The 21,718-nt window shown below is 39.3% G+C and overlaps 1 protein-coding gene across 3 annotated transcripts in view; it reads left to right on the forward strand.

Annotated features, from left to right (window-relative positions):
* Positions 1-21,718, forward strand: part of INPP4B (inositol polyphosphate-4-phosphatase type II B) — a 467,312-nt gene that overhangs the window by 430,563 nt on the left and 15,031 nt on the right. For all 3 annotated transcript variants that reach the window (XM_085313208.1, XM_085313210.1, XM_085313209.1), the window contains 2 exons: positions 2,340-2,452; positions 6,684-6,838. In XM_085313208.1, coding sequence (XP_085169334.1) covers positions 2,340-2,452; positions 6,684-6,838 — 268 coding nt within the window. The remainder of the gene's footprint in view (positions 1-2,339; positions 2,453-6,683; positions 6,839-21,718) is intronic.

Consider the following 21,718-nt stretch of genomic DNA (forward strand, 5'->3'; position numbering starts at 1 on the left):
CAGCAGGTCAGCCCCCAGCTTGTACTGGTGCCTAGGGTTATTGTTCCCTAGGTGCAGGACCCAGCACTTGCCCTTGTTGAACCTCATGAGGTTCCTCTCTGCCCAGCTCTCCAGCCTGTCCAAGTCTCCCTGAATGGCAGCACAGCCCTCAGGTGTATCAGCCACTCCTCCCAGCTTGGTAGCATCAGCAAACTCGCTGAGGATGCACTCCATCCCCTCATCCAAGTCGTTGATGAAGAAGTTGAACAGGATGGGACCCAGTACTGAGCTCTGGGGGACGCCACTAGCCGCAGGCCTCCAACTAGACTCCACGCCACTGATGACGACCCTCTGAGCTCTACCTTTCAGAGTTGGTTCTCAATCTACCTTACTGTCCACTCATCTAACCCACACTTCCTGAGCTTATCCAGGAGGATGTTATGGGAGACAGTGTCTAAAGCCTTGCTGAAGTCAAGGTACACAATGTCCACTGCTCTCCTCTCATCTACCTAGCCAGTCGTTCTATCATAGAAGTCTATCAGATTGATTAAGCAGGATTTCCCCTTGGTGAATCCATGCTGGCTACTCCTAATCACATTCTTTTCCTCCATATGTCTGGAAATGACATCCAGGATGAGCTGTTCCATCACCTTTCCAGGGATAGAGGTGAGGCTGACTGGCMTATAGCTGCCTGGGTTCTCCTCCTTGAAGACTGGAGTGACACTGGCTTTCTTCCAGTCTTCAGGCACCTCTCCAGTTCTCCAGGACCTTTCAAAGATGACGGAAAGYGGCCTGGCAACAACATCCACGAACTCCCTYGGTACCTGTGGGTGCATCCCATCAGGGCCCATGGATTTGTGGATGTCTAGCCTGCCCAGAATGTTTCTAATCCTTTCTTCCTCAACCAAAGGAAAGTCTTCCCTTCTCTGGACTTTCTTCCTCAAGTCCAGGTTCTGGGATTCCTGGGGCTGCAGTGAAGACTGAWGCAAAGAAGGCATTCAGTACTTCTGCCTTCTCTGTATCYGTTGTCACCAGGGCCCCCGCCCCATTCAGCAGCGGGCCCACATTTTCCCTAGTCCTCCTCTTGCTGCTGAYGTATTTGAAGAAGCCCTTCCTGTTGTCCTTGACACCCCTTGCCAGACTCAATTCCAGCTGGGCCTTAGCTTTCCTCGCTGCATCTCTACATGCTCTGGCTGCATTCCTGTAATTCTCTCAAGTAGCTTGTCCCCTCTTCCACATTCTGTGTATTTTCCTCTTCTGTCTGAATTTGGCCAAGAGCTCCTTGCCTCAACCATGCAGGTCTCCTGCACCTTTTKCTGCACTTCTTATTCATAGGGATGCACCGCTCTTGAGCTTGGAGGAAGTGACGTTTGAATAGTAGCCAGGTCTCCTGKACCCCCCTTCCTTCTAGGGCCTTAACCCATGAGACTCCACCAATTAGGTCTCTGAAGAGCCCAAAGTCCGCTCTCCTRAAGTCCAGGGTTGCAATCCTGCTTGTTGCCTTAGTTCTTTCCKGCAGGATCCTGAACTCCACCATCTCGTGGGTCACTGCAGGCAAGGYTGCCCCCAACCTTCACATCTCTAACCAGTCCCTCTCGGTTGGTAAGGACAAGATCCAGCAGGACACCCTTGCTTGTAGGCTCCTCCACCATTTGTGACAAGAAGTTATCATCAGTGCATTGTAGGAGCCTCCTGGACTGTGTGTGCCTTGCTGTGTAGTCCTTCCAGCAGATGTCGGGGTGGTTGAAGTCCCCCAGGAGAACCAGGGCCTGTGATCATGAGGCTACCTGCAGCTGTCTATAGAAGGCCTCATCAACTTGCTCCTCCTGGTCAGGTGGCCTGTAGTAGACACCCACAACAGTGTCCCCCATGCTAGCCTGCCCTTTGATCTTTACCCATAAGCTCTCAACTGCCTCCTCCTCCTCCCCGCCTAGGCAGAGCTCGACGCATTCCAGTTGCTCTCTCACATAAAGAGCAACTCCACCACCTCGCCTTCCTGGCCTGTCTCTCCTAAAAAGCACGTATCCATCCATGGCAGCATTCCAGTCATGTGMGCTATCCCACCATGTCTCTGTGATCTACTCRTTTCCAATAAATGTCTATAATAGTTGATGAACAGAGCTGGAAGAAAGATTTGAATTTTTGCCCTGCATTTAAAAAGATATACAGATAGTATTTTCCTTGAGGAGTTCTCAGGGAGAAAAGCCCTATACTCAAGACATAAAATTTGTTTAATCCCTGTATAAGTCAGTGCTTTCTAGTCTGTGTTCCCAATTGAGGCTCTAAATGATAATCAGCCCTTTAACAAGGAAATCCTTTAGTCTGCACAACCTCCTCATCAAGTGTTTTCTTCTTTTCAGGCCTACCACATTTTCAAGAACAAAATGACTTAAAGGGACTGCTAGAAAACCTTCATCAAAATATCCAATCCAAAAAGAGAAAGAATGTAGAAATCATGTGGCTGGCTGCAACGGTAAGCTCCCTTATTTTAAATACTTCCACATGATCTATTAATTTTCACATGTTTTTTAACATTAGAAGCATAATAATTTTTTAAGAATGTATTTGGAAAGTTTGAAGATAGATAAATACTCTGAAATGGCTCGCTAACCTTGCCATTCTGCTGGCCTATTTATCCCACTCACAAATGTGTCTCTTCTTCCCACGTTTAAATTACAAATACTGCCTTTTTCTCATTTTTATAACTAGAAAGAACTGACCAAAATAAAAAAAAAGGGGGGGGGGTGAAGGGAGGAGGGAGAGGGAGGGAAAGAGATCGTTTCCCCTTGCTTTGTTTTGACTGCAGTGCAGAAYACCTCGGGAACCTGGACGGAAGAATTATTTGAGGCAAAGCGTTGTAAGGAAGAGTTTGTGGGTCTTGCAGGATTACCATGGAAGGGTTGAGGTTGCAAGGGACCCTTGGTGGTCGTCTGGTCCCACCCTGGGCCCCAATAAGGGCTGCTTCAACATTGCATCGTGTTGCTCAGGGCCGTGCCCAGTTGAGTTTTGAGTAGCCCCATGCRGGGAGGTTGCATGACTTCTCTGCGCAGCCTGCTCCACTGCATAGCCACCCTCGCTGGGATTTATTCTGCCTGGGGTTATTCTGCCCCAGGTGCGGGGTTTTGCACTGCTCTCGGTGAGGCTTGGACGAGGTGGTCTCTCGGTTGCGTGCGTGTTTTAATTCGCTGGCTCTGCATTTAGTTACAGGAGTCCGTTCATGTGCATGTGCATGGGGGACAGAATCGGTCCCTTAGACAATCGTGCATAGCTATAAAGATAGTAACTCATGTGAGAGACACTGTGCAGTGTTCACTTACAATATTTAACTTTTTGTCTGACTTCAAATCCATTCTGTGGCAATATAAACGTCAGTTATTCAAAACAACTTCCTGGTATTATTTAGTGTTTATAAAGCCCAGGGTRTGATGCAAAAAATTATCACTTGTTCTAGCTTTTGTTTAATATTAACGCATTTGACTCTTACGATTTTTTGTAATTAAAGTACTTACCTTTTGTAAATAAGTGTCTAATATCATCAGTGCAATAACTTTTAGTAATTTGCCCTTTATGCTTTTCTCTAACCAATGTAACCATGACAGCCACTCTGAAGGCAGTCACTGCAACACAAAATCAGCTAGATATGCAATGGGCAAAAATCCAGACACAGAGAAGACATAAATAGAAAGAGTTTATTAATGCATAACATTTACTTTGCTCTGTTCACATTATTCCTTTTTATTTCCCAGTTCTGTGTCATTGCACATACACATAAAAATATACGGATGTTCAAAGCGCTCTAGCTTTTCAGGAGTATGAAATTCAACAAGTAATTGCCTTGGTTTTAGAAAACTACCTTTGCCGCCTCTGTGGAATTTTGTCCATTTATATAAGCAGAGATTTGTGCCTTTGGTGTCTACAGAAATTGAAATGTAAGACCTTTAATTATGGGAAATTTCAAATGCATATACCCTTCCAGGCAAATAAATATTGGACACAAAGTATTAATAAAATTTTGCATAGCTTTTCATTAACACTGTGGACAAGAAAATATTAATTATTTTATATTATCTTCTTTATATCATAGAGAAGAGTCTTTGTATTAATAGCACTTTTACAATTATTATATACRTTATATATTATTAATACCAGTTTGCACTTTAGTTAATAAATATTATCACTTGCTATTGTAGTATAAATTTGTTGTGAGTAAAAATATAAGCTTTCTTCTACCAGTACCAGTTCTACAATTACTATGAAACATTACTTTTCCAAGAAGTAAAAGATAAATCAATATAGGATATTATAAAATAAGCTRCAAAGAGTATGACAGAACTTACTTAATCTTAGGATGCAGTAATTTGTCATCTACCATCCATTCAGCTTTTCTGAAAATAATTGCTTGGGTAAAAATCATTCTTTTGACATACAGCTATTTCAAATTTTCCCWTCACTGTATTGAATTTCTCTTATGTTACTTCAACCAGAACTTCTGAAGTGGGTATTTCTGGACCCTTTAAGATGCATACTGCTATATTATGTTATTTTTATATATTGGAAAGGCATGATTCCCAGGGTATCACTGTTACTGCAGTGCATCTATACATATACATATTTATATATACATATGTGTGCACACCAATGTGTAGTCCCTGTTATAATGAGACTGTGAGAATACGTCTGTATTTAAAAAGTCACCTGTTGCAAAATAATATCATRAACATTTCTTTTTCTAAATATAATGGTACAGAGATAATAGAGAGTAAAGCCCAAGAGAGCTTGGGCTTTAGCTTGTTGTCTAAGACGGTTACAGATACCCTTCATTATCAATGAAACTATCTGATCCTTTTTAGAATCCTGTTAAAATCATGAATTTGATGTTATCTGATGGTGCTGCATATGTGATGTCTATGGATTCCTTTAACTATGTAGTATGTAAAAAAAAATATTTCATGAGCTTGAAATCTACTATACTTTTATTTCCTAAGTTGGTCCCTTGATCTAATTTCTCATATCAAGAGAAATGATCAGAGTATTGATTTGTCCCTGTTTTATTTTTTGTTATTGTATATGCATCTATCACCCACTCTTTAAACTTAACTACAATCTTAATCATTTAAATCTCTCTTCATATGAGAAACTTTCTAAGCTTCTAATAAATATTTTGTCCAACTCTTTTCCCCTATATCCCAATATATTTGGGGGATGAAGTGAGCAAATCAARGATAAAATTAAGACTGGAGAATTGTTGTCAGCTGTGTATTCTGATATTATCATAGATTTGGTATTTTCCCTTATGAGATTTCTTAAGCACCTGATCACTGTGTTTGCCCATTTTAATTATTTACTGTGTTTAACTGCTGCTGCTTATTAAACGGAGCTATTCTGAGGATTTATCTGAGCCAGCCTTATYGGGTTGACCTAGATTTCCCCTTAAATCAGAAGCTAAGGATTTTTAAATTTGTTTATTTAATTTGACAGATTGTTTTCCATTTAATCCACTTAAAAATGATTGAGCCATTTGTACTGAACTTAAAAGCAGACCAGGCTCACCAGCCTGCTGGTGYGGTCATTTGCTTGTTGTGCCCGGGGGGCTGCTCCGTTCACAACTGATGCTCAGCAGCCAGCRCTTGCTTTGTGCGTGACCAGCCAGGATTTGGGATTTAGTCACCCCCTGCCCTGTCTGGGGCCATGACCCATCCAAGATGATTACGGTTCCCTTTTAATTTTGTCAAAACGTTCTGTGAAAGTGGGTATTCCCTGGCACYCCTTGTTCTGAGCATCAATTATTCTGGCTCATGCACTGAACGGGTTAGCTGCTGGAAATGAGGAATGCACATRAATTCAAGACATAAGTAGATCTAGCTGAACCCATACGCTCATGAGGAATTCTCTGTGGGGTTAATACAGGCTTTTCAAAGTCTTTCTTCATTTTTTGACGTTCATGAGGCGTTCACACAGTTAAGCTTTAACTGAAAAGGATGTTCTTCACAAAGTGAGGAAAAAAGTATTGAACTTGACATTTTAAATTCTAGGCTAGCACAAATATTTTTTCACATTTAGGAAATAGGATGCTGTAGTTTGGTAAGCAGTAGTAAGTGCAGATATTGTAATGACTTGCTTACCACTCTTAGGACTTAAGAATAGTAGATGTTTTTTGTTTTGAGCTGTTGCCAGTTTCTTGCTTTACTTGGGGGGGGGGGGAGAGAAAAAAAGAAAAAAGCGATGCCTTCTGTGGTGCTCTGAACAGCACTGTCATCTGCAAACCTGCCCGTGCGGCCTGGTCCCTTGACCTCCTGCAGAACCTGTTCCTCAGAAGTCYGAGTATAAAACATGTGCACATCGGGCTTGTCTTGCTAATTAAAGCCCTTAAGATCTACTTTTAACATGTGCAATTAGGATGAGAGGGGCTCTAGATCAGTAACTCTAGTCTTGTGCTACTGTGTCAGGCCAGCATGGGCATAATCCTGAAGGACAAAACTGCGTGGCAGCGCTCGTAGCTGCTTTAGCTGCAGAGACTCGCGTGTTGGGAGCTTAATGATTCTGATCTGAATTCCTGTGTTTTAATAGCAATTTTTTTCTTGAGAAATGTTATTCTCTGTTGACATCCTCTGCGATTGTAAAACAGTGGGATTTCACAGTCTGCTGGTGCATAGAGAAGGCAAGGCGTAAAAAGAGCAATCCTTTGACTTGTGCCTGTGTTACAGATTTGCCGCAAGCTGAACGGGATCCGTTTCACCTGCTGTAAAAGTGCCAAAGACAGGACATCCATGTCAGTGACGCTCGAGCAGTGCTCCATCTTGAGGGACGAGCACCAGCTGCACAAGGACTTCTTTATTCGGGCGCTGGACTGCATGAGAAGGTACGGGGGTGCGCGTGCGTGGGGATTACGGGACAGAAGTGCCTACAGCCCGTTGCAAATGTGCGATAGGCCCCAGGCTTGACTTAGCAGAGAACTGGCCACTGCAGCGTGTCGGCTAGTGATTCACTTTTGGGTGCAAATAGTGCCTGTTTCATCATTAATGAATAGCTTCTGAAATTTATATGGGAAACTGCATAAAAAGCTATGCCATTAACTGTAGAATTTGATCATGGTAAATAGCGGATACTTTAACAGTTTCCTAGGCTTTCGTAAGGCTTGCAATTTTAATTTAAGTCCACATTCCTTGACTATGTAAAAAAATATATACATAAATATAATAATATAATATAATACAAAATGTGAAAGTATTTTTGAGCAGCTTAACTGCTCATTAAAATATTTGTGTAAAATTTAAACCAATATTGCAAAAGTATAATAAACATTTGTTGTAGCTGGCAATTCTCATTAGCTCATCTTGTTAAAAGTAAAAGAAATAACCAAGCAGATTTAAAGTAATGCTGGTTGTCCTATTATTTGATAAAACCTTCAGTTTAAAAACATTATTTACATTTCATTCTAAATTACAACTATGCAGAAATTGAGACTGAGGTAATCTGGAAYGTGTAATTAAAAGGTGTAAAGGTTTTTGATTATTTGAGTCTTTGGGAGGTGAAAAAAATTGAGCAAACAATTTTTGATCGTAAAATGAATCCAGGTGCTATCTTCTCTAAATAAAATCTTTTATTACTGGTTTTAAWAAGTAATGCATTGTATGTTTGTTTATTTTTTTAAAAAAAAGCTTCTGCATAATTTAAATAAAACATAACTGAAGTCATCACAAGACTGACAAAAAATTCTGGTCAGTCTTAAAGAAATAACTAATCACATCTGTCTCGATCTTAACATTTAATATTCTCAGATTAGGTGTTTAATGTCTCGATTAATCTGTAGGTATCGCACACATATAGAGTCCATTTCTCTTTATACAAAGATAAATATTCTAAAGAAAAAAAAGTTAATTTTACAAAGAATAATTGAGCAAAGGACTGTGGTGGGTTAGAAGCATAGTTGCTTTGAATGTTGATAACATAGTGTGATGCATTAAACTGAAGTGGTATTGTTCTGTGGATATCATTAGTTTGCATAAATCCCTTAGTCTCTGCAGTATTTCAGTGAGCGAATGACTCTTGTGTGCAGTCTCTCATAACTACATGTTTTATCATTAATGAAAGATGTCTGAGTTTTCTGTGTTAAGTCCCATTTGTGTTGGCATTTCAAATGTTTTTTTCTTTTATGTCTCCAATAAATATGAAAGTTTGCAACTTAAAGTTATCAGCTACAAGTAAATCAATTATATAAAATACATTGTTATGTAGAATAACGCTGAGCTGCAAAAGTGTCACAGATATAAACCTGACTTAAAAAAAAAAAAAAGAAAAAAATCCCTGATGTTTGTACAAATTGACTTGTTAGGCAAGAAGTGTAGTAGWTTTTTGCAGACTAAAATGTAAGAGACTTGAGTGCTTTTTTATYGCATAAGTGATCTGAAGACTGAGATGATTAGTACATTAGTCATATTTGCAGGTAACACTAAATTGGAGTCACAAAAGAAGAGTGAAAAGCCCAGCAAATCTGGAGAACGTTACAAAATAAATGAACACGTAGATATCTAAAGTTGAAGCAACATTGCAAAAATGTCAGTTTTATGGCGTTGCTGTAGTTGTGAATAGAGAAAACCTTTGTCATGTTAATATCCTATAAATATTTTTGAAATAGTCTTCAACTGAACTAGCTGCTATGCTGAGTGAAAGTGAGTTATTTTGACTTGAGTGTTAAAATTGTCTGGGATTTAAAGCAAGAACACTGCAAGTAATGACTGTAACACAAAAAATTCACCTGAGCAGTCAGGATAACAAATKAAACCTTTTGCCTATGCTAGTCCTTCTCTGTGTTGCACTGCGCACACCACTGCAGGTTTAAAGGAGGGCAGCAAATRTATTTCTTCCCATGAGCTGGTGAATTAAAGCCCCAAACTTAARAATAGAGTACATATGTCAAATGAGGATACGTAATGCTTAACTGCAATACTGATTCTGAGAGTTGGTCAGCCAGTTTGATCTATCTGAACTTCTAGAAGAACATTTTTAAGAGGAGTCTTCAGACTTGGTCACCGTTACTGTCACCATTATTTTCATATTTATTTTTATATCTTCGGTGTTACTGACATACAGCAGGGCCCGTTTTCTTCCTTCCCCCTGTGCATGTTTTACTGGACGTGATGCTGGTGCAGTCCGTGAGGCAGCCCAAGCTTTCCTCTCTGGTTTGCCCTCTCCCCACTGATGGGTACAGCAGAGACCCTCTAACCGGGGTGTCTTCTTGGGGGCAGAAGGTGGCAAATTGCAGGGAAAAGCAATTTGAAAGAGCAGACTGGGAAGGAAAGTAGAGCCAGGCAAATAGAGGAGAAAAAAGCCGTGTTTTTCACAGGAAGGGATATAGTGACCTTTTAACTAAATCTCTTTCATCTGAGGAAAGTTTGACTGCTCTATTTTTGAGGTTTGCCTGAATAAGGGCAATGGAGTTGTTTGTTACTGGTCATGATGCTTGCCCATTTATCCTTTCTTCATGTTTGATTACTGTTGCAGAGCATTATCTAAAATGTTAGGCTGTGCTTTTCTGTTTTTCATTGACTACTTCTGGAAGCTTTTTAGAATGGTTTTTGCTTCTAAAAAATAATTTTGTTTTAAGAGCAGACAGAGGAAAAACTTTGATCACCTTTCAATTTACAGTTGGAGCATTTTCCCCTGATGAACCTTCTCTAGATCACTCTGTCAGTCAAATCCCTTTATGATGATTGCCACAAATCACTTCTAAGCCTTTCAAAAGAAAGAATAGGCAAGAAAAATTCCATTTTAACATCCAGAATCCTAACAGACTGAATTGATCTTGGAAAGCTGCTTTCAAGAGTTAGCAGTAGGAGATAGAAAGTGCTGTGAAACAGAGTTGTAAAAGTAAATGGCGGTTCAAAAGCAGCCTTTATTGGAAATGCCATGATTTTGAGAAGTGAAAATTAAAGGGTGCCTGTGCAGCTCTAAAGCTTCTTTTTTCCTGCCACTGCTGACACAACCTCAGCAGCCGTTGTAAAAGGGAGACATGTATGAATGGGTTTGTGCTTTCTTGCTGCCAGGAGAGGTTTGGTGTTGATGCTGGACTTCTGTGTGCCACTGCTTTTTGACCTCGCTAATGGCCCCACATGCCTTCGAATTTCGAGCATGCCAGAGGCCATTCCACATGTTTCAWTTTTTGTTTGGCTCTTGTGTACTTTGCATAGTGTCGTTCTGGGAAATACTCCCAGTAGCTTTTATTTAACGGATTAGTTTGCCAGCGGAATTTGTCCCTTGTAGTGATTACACTCTCTGATGTTTATCGCCTTCTTTAGAAGCGTCCACCCTTCCCACTGAAAACAATAACAGAAAATCCACCTGCAAAGGTCCTTCCATCCGTTGTTTTTCTAGCTTATGAAAAATGTGGTAAATGATGATAGGAATTCATGCTTTATTGCTCACAAATATGTAAATACAGTTCCGTCTCCTGGGTATGACTCTAGACATTATGTCGTTTTAACTAAGGTGTATGTACAAACTGGACTGTTCATTCCATAAATAATTCTACAAATTAYGGTATATATCTGTGGCTTCTATTGATCTTAGTGACATGGATAGTGCAGAATGAGGAGAATTGTTCCTTCTGTGTCATGTGGTTGCAATTCACATCATGTTAAAATCATATTTCTAATGTTGCTGCCATGCTCAAATGGTGCAATCTCTTATTCTCCTCGTTCACCAAGAGTGAATATTCAGTATCATTCAGTATCAGCTATATTCCAAGAGACAGCAGAGAGACGACACTGATTTATCCGGATTCACTGCATCTCTTACGTGTTTCTAYGTAGCTTCCTTAGAATTGGCCCCTGCTTAAGGAATGTTAGACCGTGGGAGGCAAGCCACTCTAAGACAATTCTGTCAAATTCCTTTGATTTTCATGTTTGAACTTCTAAATTTTAAATTTTTATTGACTAAGTTTTAGTGATAGGGCCCATTTTGGAGGCCTCATAGAGTAACCTGAGAATCACCTGTATTTCGAGCATGTTTGTAATAAAGCCTTAAAAGTAAAAATAAGTAAAGAAAGGAACAAATCCACTGTCTGTAGTGAAGCCTCTAGGCTTTCAGCTCCATCATCATTCTTAGCAGGACACAATACTAGTAAAGCRTTTCAGATGGTGAATACAAAATTTGATTCAACACAGGACACAGTGTTTTCACTTGAAATACCAGTCAAGAATATTTCAGATAAATTACCTGTCAAAAAGCAGACTGAAGCAAGTGCAAAGAATGAATAGAGTAGGCAACAAGGTGCAGGCTTTTGATGGTGCAATTATAAAGCAAATGGCTGCTTTATAAAGAGCTGTTTGAGGGCATCATTCTTAAGAATCACCAATATAATAAATTTGTTCAAAAATGTTTGCGTTTAGAAGGAAGGACAGCTGTAAAAGCTCTCTTTAAGCATGACCTTCCAGATCGGGACAGAATCCATAGATCAAGGCATAGAGACATCTTGGACTTGAAAGGATTGATGAAGATCAGGAAGGATTTTCCTATAACAAACAACCAGTGTCGTGATCGCTACATGGACTAGGAAGCAGGAACAAAGTGATAGGAGGAGAGGCACAAACTCCATTTGCAGATCTTTCTCTTTTCCCTTTCCGTCCCTCCCAGGTTGTTTCACCCTGCCCTTGTGAGCTTGTGGTCACAGAGGCAACATGCATGGAAACTCGCACAAGAGCCACACACACACACGTGCTTCTCAAACCTGACCTTCCCTCCATCATTGTTTTGTTTTGTTTTGTTTTGTTTTACACTAATGGCCTTAGCTCAGGGTAAACACCACTTAAAAGGGACAACTTTCTCTGATTCTGTGTTTCTTTAGAAGTGTAACATTTATTTTTTGAGGTACAAACGTCAGCAAAAAAGATCTACATTAGCTAAGGGCTTCATAGGAAGGAAGTAACAGCAAGGTCCAATTTGGTGTAATCAGAAAACCAATTTTTTGTCTTCCAAAACCAAATTACTATTTTTTTAGTAGCAAGTATGCATTGCATCTGGCAGAAGAAAGAAAGGAAAATGAGGGGAGAGATGGTAATGAAATGTAATAAGAATCAGTGCAATTGACTCCTTGTTGGATGACTTTTAGAATAAAGATGTATTTTTGAGCATCCTTCTGGAAGGAGGAGGAGAATTGCAGACAACCATTGTGGACAAAATGTTAGTTCATACAGGCTCTGCTAATTCTAGGGTTTTCTAATATATGTGCTTGATTTCACAAGTTTCATTTTTATAATCTGTTTTTGAAGCAATTTTCTTTTTTATTAAGACTTTAGGAAAAAAACCCAAACACACCTAATGATTTGCACCAGAACAGATTCAGGCAAGTCATCAGTGAGGTTCAAACCTCTACATGGGCAAATCAAGTAAATGAAACTGGTGGTTGTTTTATAGTATAGTGTCACACATTTTGCATGTGTTTCATAGACCAGGGTCAGATGCAGGAGAATGTTCTCTGTTACAGAAGTTTCATTTTCTCCCATACCTTGCTGCTTCAGCTTCTTCACAGTCCTAATTTCAGACTTCTTTCTGATTAACATCACATCACAGTCCCTTCTCATAGTGCTTACTCACTTTCACCAGACTACTGCTTGACTATTTCCCTCTGGTTTCTCCTTGCGCCTCTGTGGTGTGTGTGGCTGCCTTTGCCCTTCTTCCCTCCTTCTGAGCTGGATGCTGGCATCAGTAACCTCACTGAGAGAACAACAGAGAGTCACCCTGCCTCATCTCCTCTGCTTGGCTTTTCAGCAGTCATCATCTGCCACGGAGAACAACAGCAAGGAGAAGTCTTGCCTGGCCCCTTGACCTGGATGATGTTTAGCCTAGACTGAATCCTAAAAGCACATACCACCTGGATTTTACGAAGTCTCAAAATGAACAAGTGATCAAAAGTAGAATTGTAATGGAAAGCATTGTCTAGCCCTTCACTTGCCACCTATAGTAATATTCTTGGGTTAATCACTGGGRGGAAAGCGAATGTTCAAAGAAAAACAATAAAAACCTTTACTCCTCTTTACAAGGAATATCTAAAGATGTGATGTAGGCTACCTCACTGAAGCACTTAAACATTCAGCATGTAGTCAAGTAGTATTTCTAAAATAAGCACTAAAATTTCCTGTCAGTCCATGGAAGGAAGGTAGTACCATAAACAGTGTATTTTGTCTTCAAATTTTGACAGCAGAGTTAGATGGGGGAGTTCTTGAAATGCACCTGCTTCTCCTTTGATGATTATGCAGAGAATATAATATGGATTCGTACATTAGGAAGACTGGGAGCCTGAAGGTAGATTTTTAACTACTAACATGTTTATAGTGTGTTAGAGAGAAAAATGTTCCTTTTTCATTGAAAAAGAAAACGTTTGGCCAGGWTGAATAGGTTTTAGCTTTGCAGAGATAAAGAAAAAAGATTAATTCCCATAGATCTTTTTTGCTGGTGGAAGTTCTTACCACTTGTCTGAGCACGTGTAYGATATGCTTCTCCAAAAGAAAAACAGATTTCATGGAAGTCTGATCAAAAACTCAAGCCCAGTTGTTCTGCTCTGATTTTTACCTTCCTCCCCCCCCCCCCCACTGAGTTATTGAGTAAATGATCTGTTACCTAGCCCGTTTAGTATCCATACTTGATAGTAGATAGTGGAGCTGCTATATTGTGACCCAAAGGAGAGCATGGGGAATTGAACTATGCCTTCCCTCTTCTTGAATGCTTTAGTTATTCAATATAGACAGTGAAAAAAGGAAGATAATTAATTACCAGGTGAATACTATGGTCATTCAGTTTTTCAGTGTAAAAACAAATTATCCAATGAATTTGCTTTCTCGTTTATTACCACAATCTGAATCTGGATCTTAAAAGATGCATCATTTGTTAGTACAACAGTGAATTTAAATACTGCATCTTGATTAATTAAAAGAGGAAAAGGAACGCACTTGCACTATTTGCACTTCTAAAAAGCTCTTTTATATGAGATATTTCTATCACTGTTGTCATAAATAGATTACATACAGTAGTTTTCCTGGACTTCACCTTCTATGACTAGGCTAATCCAACACATTACCAGTCAGATTAGGTTGAAATACTGTTTCATGTTCATTTTTAAGATCCTTCTAATTATCTTTGGAAAACTTCATTAATTGCTTTTTTCATAAATGGTACTCTAGTTCTATGCGATTGGTTAATCAAAGCTTCCACAACAGACTCAGTCTTACTTGCAGTTCAAAATTAGATGCATTTTACTTGCCAGAATGAGTAATACTAACTTTCTTTCTACTATATTTCACTTCCACTAAGATTTYTCTGAGAAAGTGGGTAGGAAAAGTCCTGCATGAATATTTATTATCTGTTAAAACCTCATGAGCCACAGCTGAATTACCCTGGCTTTGACCATGTACAGCTAAAGCTGTCATGAAAAGCAGCACTGCCAAGCATAAAATTCAGATAAGAAATGAGCGGGAAATGAAAAGAGTAAGCAGGATAGTGATAGCATACAGTATTCRGTTAAAATTATTGTGGTTTCAATCTCTTTGAGAATTTATCTGCCTTGAAAACTGTGTTATTCTCAAAATAATGTAACATGGGCAGGGAGAACTAGTGCCTTCCTTCCTGTAGTCCCAGCCATGTACAAACTATGGAGAAGCACACAATGCAGGAAAGAGTAATGACTAGTGGGTGTTTTGGAAAGGTGGTTTTGTAATAGAAGATTTGGTATTTCTTTAGGAGAAAGATGATGCAATCTCAGGCTGCAGCTCTAGTTGACTTATGCAGACAACACAGATCATAAGGAAATGTTTTGGGTCTATTTTTGCTCTCATTTTAGGCTCGCTTCTTCCAACTTGGTTTCTTCTTCAGGAGTAGTCCCTGCTCACACAGTCATCCTATTCTGCTCATCTAGCTTATCTAGCATCCTTGTTCCGAATTTCTTTCATCTGTAAGTTTCCTGCTTTTATTTTTATTTTTTCCCTTCAATCTGCAGCTCTGCTTTCTTTTCCCAGCCAGTGTTTCCTTGTTCCTTTCTGTCTTGTGGTATCACCTTGGTATGATGTTTTTGAAAACTCCTTTGACAGCTGCAATGCTCAGTGTATTCATAGAGTTTTAACAGTGGTTTCTTAAATATGTCCTCATCGTTACAGCAGCTACTGGAAGACTTCCACTGGATTATCGTACTGTAACAACAAGTTTCTCAGAGTTTCCTTGCAGCAGGCGTCCTAGCAGCTGTTTGGCACTGGGGTGACAAAATGAGTTCCCATCTGGACGGTTATTTGCTTCCTGTTGATTTCCTGCTTCCGTGGTGCTGTCTCTAGGTGGCTGGAACTGCAAGCAGTAAAAGAGCCAGGAGTGTCGTATTGCTGTCCTGTTCTCTGGAGCACTCAGAGGTGTGAACTCAGGAGATTGTTTTGGGAAYTTGCATTCTTAATACCCTGTGCATGGATTATAATCCATAGTAATAGGAAGTGTGGGTTTATAAGGAAGTTAATGCAAAGGAAAGGTGAAGTCTTCCCAAAGCTCACAGCCAGATCACTCCACAGTTGACTCATACAGTTTAATAGCTAAAAAGGTTTCTGCAATACTGGAGTTTAGTGAAGGTGTAGTAGTATTGTGATTCTGAATACACCTGATGCCCAAATCACTGGGCATGGGTGTGCATCTGCACTGCTGTATTTCGTGCTCTGCTTTGATCTTGCCTGTCTTATCCTCTCTCCCCAGTCAGGATGTTGCCACTTGCTCATCTTCTTCCAGCAGTGCCTGCTGGAAGCAAGCCTGCACTTAGCTTTTCTCTCCAACTGGAGACACCCCCARTGCCCCAGGAAGGTGCTGGGGAGGAGTTTCTACCTGTACAGAGTCCTTGGATCCCAGGCATGAGAGCTGTCAACCACGCTCAGAGTCCTGCAGGCCAGGTTGATCRGAAGCTGGGAAGGAAACTGCTGCTTCCAGTAGGGTCTGTCATACGATGAAATATTTTGGATATAGGACCCAGCTTCCTAGTTAGAATAGAGGAGGCTCCTTCTCTTCTTGCTCTGCTCATTCGTCCTGTAGGTTTTCTGATATATAAACTTCAAACTCATATTRCAGCCATCTCCTGATGCAGTGTCTCTCCTCAATTTGGCTGCCTATTTCCTAAAACTGGTAAGAACAGAGTAATCTCTGAGGTTTTTATCCCTCATTCAGATTTAGCTGAACTCAAGTCAATGTGCCCAAAGATTGCTGGGATACGCAGATGCATTTTCCTTCCCCTTGCGCCAACCATGAATGTGCAAGCTTTGTTCCTACAGGAAAAGAGGCTAAAAAGGCATCAGCTGACTATCGTTAGCAGGTCAGTGAGCTAAACCTTACTTAAAAAAAAAATAAATAAAAAGAACCCCCCCCCCCAAAAAAAAAAAAAAAAAAAAAAAAACACAGATCCTCCTCAGGCAACACTTAGCTTTGTCAGATAGGAGGAACTTGTTTCGATTCTTCAAAAAACGGATTAAGGAGCAATCTGGTCACGTATGCATATATTTACAAAAATGATCTTGTTCTAGGATTATCTAATTTATTTCTTGTCTGAACTGACAGGTTTGATGAAAATGTATCRTTCCTGTCAAAATAGTGTTTTGTTTCATGTGCATTTTGCAAAAATCASTGCTCCAAAGTTGTTGATTTTTATTTAAATCCCTTTATAGCTCATTCATGACTGTTGACAGTGAAGCATCTGCCACATGCAAACTAATCAGCAACAGAAAGGTTTGTTGACGAAGTTCCAACAAATTACTTTGTGTTCTCGTGACAGATAGAAGATGAGAGGGTCCGCAGTAGGTTGTGGTGGGATTTCATTAGTAGTACATTTCAGGCAAGAAATAAAAATCCACCCATCTAGTACCATTTGCTTTAGTTCATGTAGCTGAACCACAGCTGGCATGATTTTTTTTCCTAAGTCTGTTTTACRAAATAAACTAGCTGTTACACTGAATGCCTTAGGAAAGCTAATAAAAAATGGCTAACTGGGACGCTGTCAAAAACATTATTAGTTGGTTTTGAAGTGATGAGAGAAAATAGCATCACAACTTTAAAAGGCAAGCAATTAAGATACTACCCCATTCTAAAAGGGCACGTGAACTGATTCTGGAATTCTAGAAGAGTCTGTTTTGATAATATTGTTTATCACAGTTTAGAATATTTTTAATGAGTTTCTTAAAATGTCTCTGTGACATTCACTATAATCACTGTTTCATCTTTTCTGTTGTCCTCAGTCTGCACTTAAGATATGCTCTCTGTCTGACTKGTATATTGCTGTGGGTATATTTCTAGATTCTAAGATCTTCTTCCCTTAAATATCCTGTAAGTTGAGTTTCCTGTAAGAAATAGAAGATTATGTAATACTTTATCACCTTGTATCCTATTCCCCACTTTGCCATTCATGTGGCAACTACTAACAGGCTAAGCTGCATATGTACTAAACGTCTTTCATTTAATCACTAGTTAGATAGAGTAAAAGCAGGATGCCCTAGCCAACACCTGAGATTTGAGCAGCTATACAATCACCATTTTCTGTCAAACATTCTTGACTCAAAATGGTTATAACTGACAGGCAAAGGACGAGATAAAGGAAGTGCACTTCTATCTTTTTCACGTTTCATGTGGAGGAGGTTGGTAAAGAGACATCAAGATGTTCACTCATGACCACGCAGACCTTTCCATTGGTTTTGGAATTTTTAAACTGAATTCATTTATGCTGCTTAAATGGAAGCCTCTCCTCAGCTAGTTTGCTTTCACAGAGCTGCAAAGGCATGTTGCTGTACTCAAATGTGCAGCAGAAAAGCGTATCAAGTTCCCTTACTGACCTTCACTACTCTACACATTGATTACTGTTTTCCTCACTCCCTTTTGTTACTTGGGCTCAAGCTAAAATAAGGAGACCAGGGTACTGGCTGCATGGTTGAAGCCTCTTTACCTCCTGGGCACTGGTATGTACACTAGGCGAGTGCTGACAGTCCTCCCTCAACATAATGCTACAGAAAGTCTTATACTTCTGCTATGTTGTTGCCCGGGGGAGAAAGTTGCTCCCTATGCCCTCTTCCCCTGTAAGAATTTTTTTGCTACAGTGGCATTCTCAGTAAATTTGGAGGCAGTTGTTTTAAATATAATTTGACATTTCTGTTACACAAGCTAGCATAGTTTGCCACATGAAGATGCTACTTGCATWCATCCTGAAAGTGAGCTAGTGCATGCAAGACTGCTATTGTGCTGTTTATTTTTCCTCTTGTGCAATAGAAGTAGCCCAAGAGGTGTTGTCTCRTAGATGAGTATTCATTTTATTTCTATAAGATTATTTTTTTCCCCAGTTATGCCCTGTAGGATACTCTTGCATTCTCATTGCAACTTGCTTCCTTTTGCTTTTCCTTTCCAATGAAGGAAAAACTACATTGTTCAAGAAGCCCTTAATGTGGATATGGCCTCATGCTTTATGCTTTTGTTGTTCTGTGGAAATAGTATTTTTTCATGAGCAAGGCTATTGCCTATCCAGCTATAATTTGTAGCTCTGGTAAACTAAAACTTGGTAGATTATTTTTCTGGTTAAAGACAGTTGGAATCACCTTTTGCTAGTGCATTAATGAGGCAGCATTGTGTACAGCAAACTTTGGCTTCATAAGCATAGTGGCCTGTATTGTATAGCCATATAACAACATACCCAGGCATAATTCAAAGAAAATTTGTTTTGTCACATGTTGCTTTATTATGTGACCTAATGAAATGGATTTTCAAAGATGATAGCATACTTTAAAATACTTCTACAAGGCACATACAAGACAGTTTTTAGAGAACTTATTTGTATCACCATGATTTCTGACTGTTTTGCATTCTTTGACTGGCAATTAAAACCACATTAGAAAACTTCAGACCTTTATGTTTGTGTTTCCCTGTAGCTTTACTGTCTTCAGGTGAAAATACTTGTAGATGAAGATTTTATTGAGGCAGAAGTGCTGGAAAAATCAGTCACTTTCTGTATATTGTAATGTGATAAAAGTATTATTCTTGGTGTTTTAGGGAGGATATTGAAACATGAGAGTATTATGACTTTTAAATCAGACAGTTTTCTTCACTTTCAGATAGAATGTATTCATAGGTAAGAAGATGCTTAACAAATGCATAGCACAGTAGTCCGGAAAGGCATCTTAGTCTTAGCAGATTTTTTTTTTTTTTTGAAATTATTTTGTGACAGAGGCATCTCAAATTCTGTTTTCTGTCCCAAAGGCAATCATTCTCCCTCTTGTCACAAAGAATCTTTCTCTGTGCAGCACAATAGGGATAACAAAACTAATTTCAGTCTCAATTTAAGTTTAATTYCCAGATGAAACTTGAAATGAGGCTGTAATGAACTTGAACTCACAATTTTGATTATCTCGTGCATGCTTATACAAGTGCTGACATACAGTATGGATATTTCCCAGGCATGATTCTGTTTTGAGAGTGTTCCTCTCTCAAGCAAATTAAAAACTCAAAGTTTCTGCTTTGGATGTTTTTGAAGTGAATATAGGAAGACCACTGAGAATTCAATTTTGTTTTAAGTTTGAATCAGACCTACATAAATATGTATTCAAAAGAAGAAAACATAATCTGCGTGACTAACATGATGTGATAATTCTAAGAAATAACGAGTGAATTCAAAGATTCTGATCCTATAAAGCAGAATGATTAAAACATTTAAAATTCACTTGAGAAGTCAAACTTTCACAAATGTGTTTTACAATCCCTGTGGTGCAGTCCAGTCAGTACAGTGGTGGTAATGGCCACTGTCTCCTCTAAATTCTTTGAATTTGGCCATATGTGTTTTCTAAAATGCTTATTTGTGCCACATACATTAGATATACTCAGTGGATATGCACATCCTTCACCCAATATAAACCAACATAGCTCTAGCAAAGTCAAAGGAACTATGCCAACAGATATGGGCTAAAAATCTGACATCAGAAAGAGGTTTCTAGTGGGCCATTTTCTGTCCCCTCCTTCGAGCAGCCGTAGCAAACGCAGAAGGCAGTGCAGATCTTTATGAGGCCCTGATCAGTCTTTTTTGGCCAGTCTGTTCTCCACAAATGGTCCCTGCAATTTGCTAAGTTGAAATGTTTCCTCTTTCCATGCGTTTGGATTTTCTAGGCACAGATGAGGTAACAAACATTCCCAACTGTGGCTTTTTGTAACATGGACTTCACCAACCTCCATAATAATATATATCCAGATGGAGTAACGAGTCCACACTGATTAAGCAGAAGTCAAATGACCTTTTCTCAGTCAGGATCAGCACCTGCTCTTATGGTGGGCTGTTTTATGCAAATACTACTATTTTGTTGCTATTGCATTACAAAATGCATTAAACATCCAATTTCCTTTGTAAATGAAGCAGTGTGTTACCTCAATAGCTACTTTTGAAGCTGTCTGCAACTTAGAACACAGATGCTAAAACTAATGGAATTCAATGAGCCTCCTCTGAATAGTAATCCTTGAATAGAGCAGTGTTTCAGTAGTTTTTTATTATTATAAAGTTTATTAAATAAAATACATATTACAATGGAGAGAAAGTCAAATGATCTTTATAGCAAAAATAAAAACTTTAAAATTGCTGTACAGTCCATTGGGTATGGAATGCCAAAAGAGAAATAAAAAAYGTTTAGTCTTTTTGCAAAGCTTAATGTTCTGTGCCGTGTCGTAACATAGCCCAAACCAGACAACTGCTTGCTCATAAATCTTTTCTTTTTCTTTAATTCTCATTACAGAGAAAAGTCGAGACTATCCTTTAAAAACAGTTTTTAGTCAGGTGAGCATGAAGCCTGTGCTGTCAGCTGTCCTGTTCAACAGTATTTACAGTGCTGGAAAAGATAACTGAGGCAAGCTTGGTTCAGGCTGGTAGAACGTTATAGCCCCACTCTGATGTAGTAAGGCAAGAGGATGAATTGGAACATATGATCTTACATTTTGCAGAAGTATTTAATCCAAATAATGATCTCTCACGTATCTGTAACTGAGTGCAACAAACAACTTATGAATTGCATTGTCCTTTCAAGAAGAGCTTTGGGCTGCTGAAGGAGTCTCTAGTGGATTAACGATACTTGAGGGGAAAGATGGATTCTCATCATGTGCAGCATTGTATCTGTGCCTTTTTTGGCTAAAGATATGATCGACTTTGGCCTTGTAATCCAGCCAATTTTAGGTTTATTTCATTTTCTACTCTGATATTTGTTTTTTGTCTTAGTATTTAGCATCGTTTCCTATCTTGTTTTTGTTATCATTTCCTCGTGTTTTCTTCTCTCTCTCTGACAGATGAAGTCAGTACATCCTATGTTATTGCAAAGGGTGGTCTTACCTTAACACAAGGGCTGTGAAGTTTAAGCTTATGACTAAAATCCTAATTTATTTTCTTGACTTAGAATGCACTTGCGTTACATCACTCTTCAGGGTTTTATATTAGGATTATTTTGGTGGGTTTGGTTTTGAGTTGCATGAGTGTTGACTGAAGGAGGAAGGAACTACAAGTTAGATCAAAACCCTCTGAAGATTTATATCTGTTGCTGTTGGATTGCTCCAAGCATTTTTCACAGAGCTGATATACTGGTGCCTTTTCTTGAGCACCATGTGAAGAAGGAAGTCTGTGCATGTAGAGAAAGAGTAATGGCTAAGCTGAGGGAACAGGCAATGTTACGCATTTAGCAGGTGATACAGTGGTAGCCTGGTGCATGGACTGGAGTTTATAAAGCAC

Source organism: Rhea americana, unplaced genomic scaffold (genome assembly GCF_003343005.1).
Source record: "Rhea americana isolate MKP2758 unplaced genomic scaffold, rheAme1 scaffold_38, whole genome shotgun sequence".
Taxonomy (NCBI): domain Eukaryota; kingdom Metazoa; phylum Chordata; class Aves; order Rheiformes; family Rheidae; genus Rhea; species Rhea americana.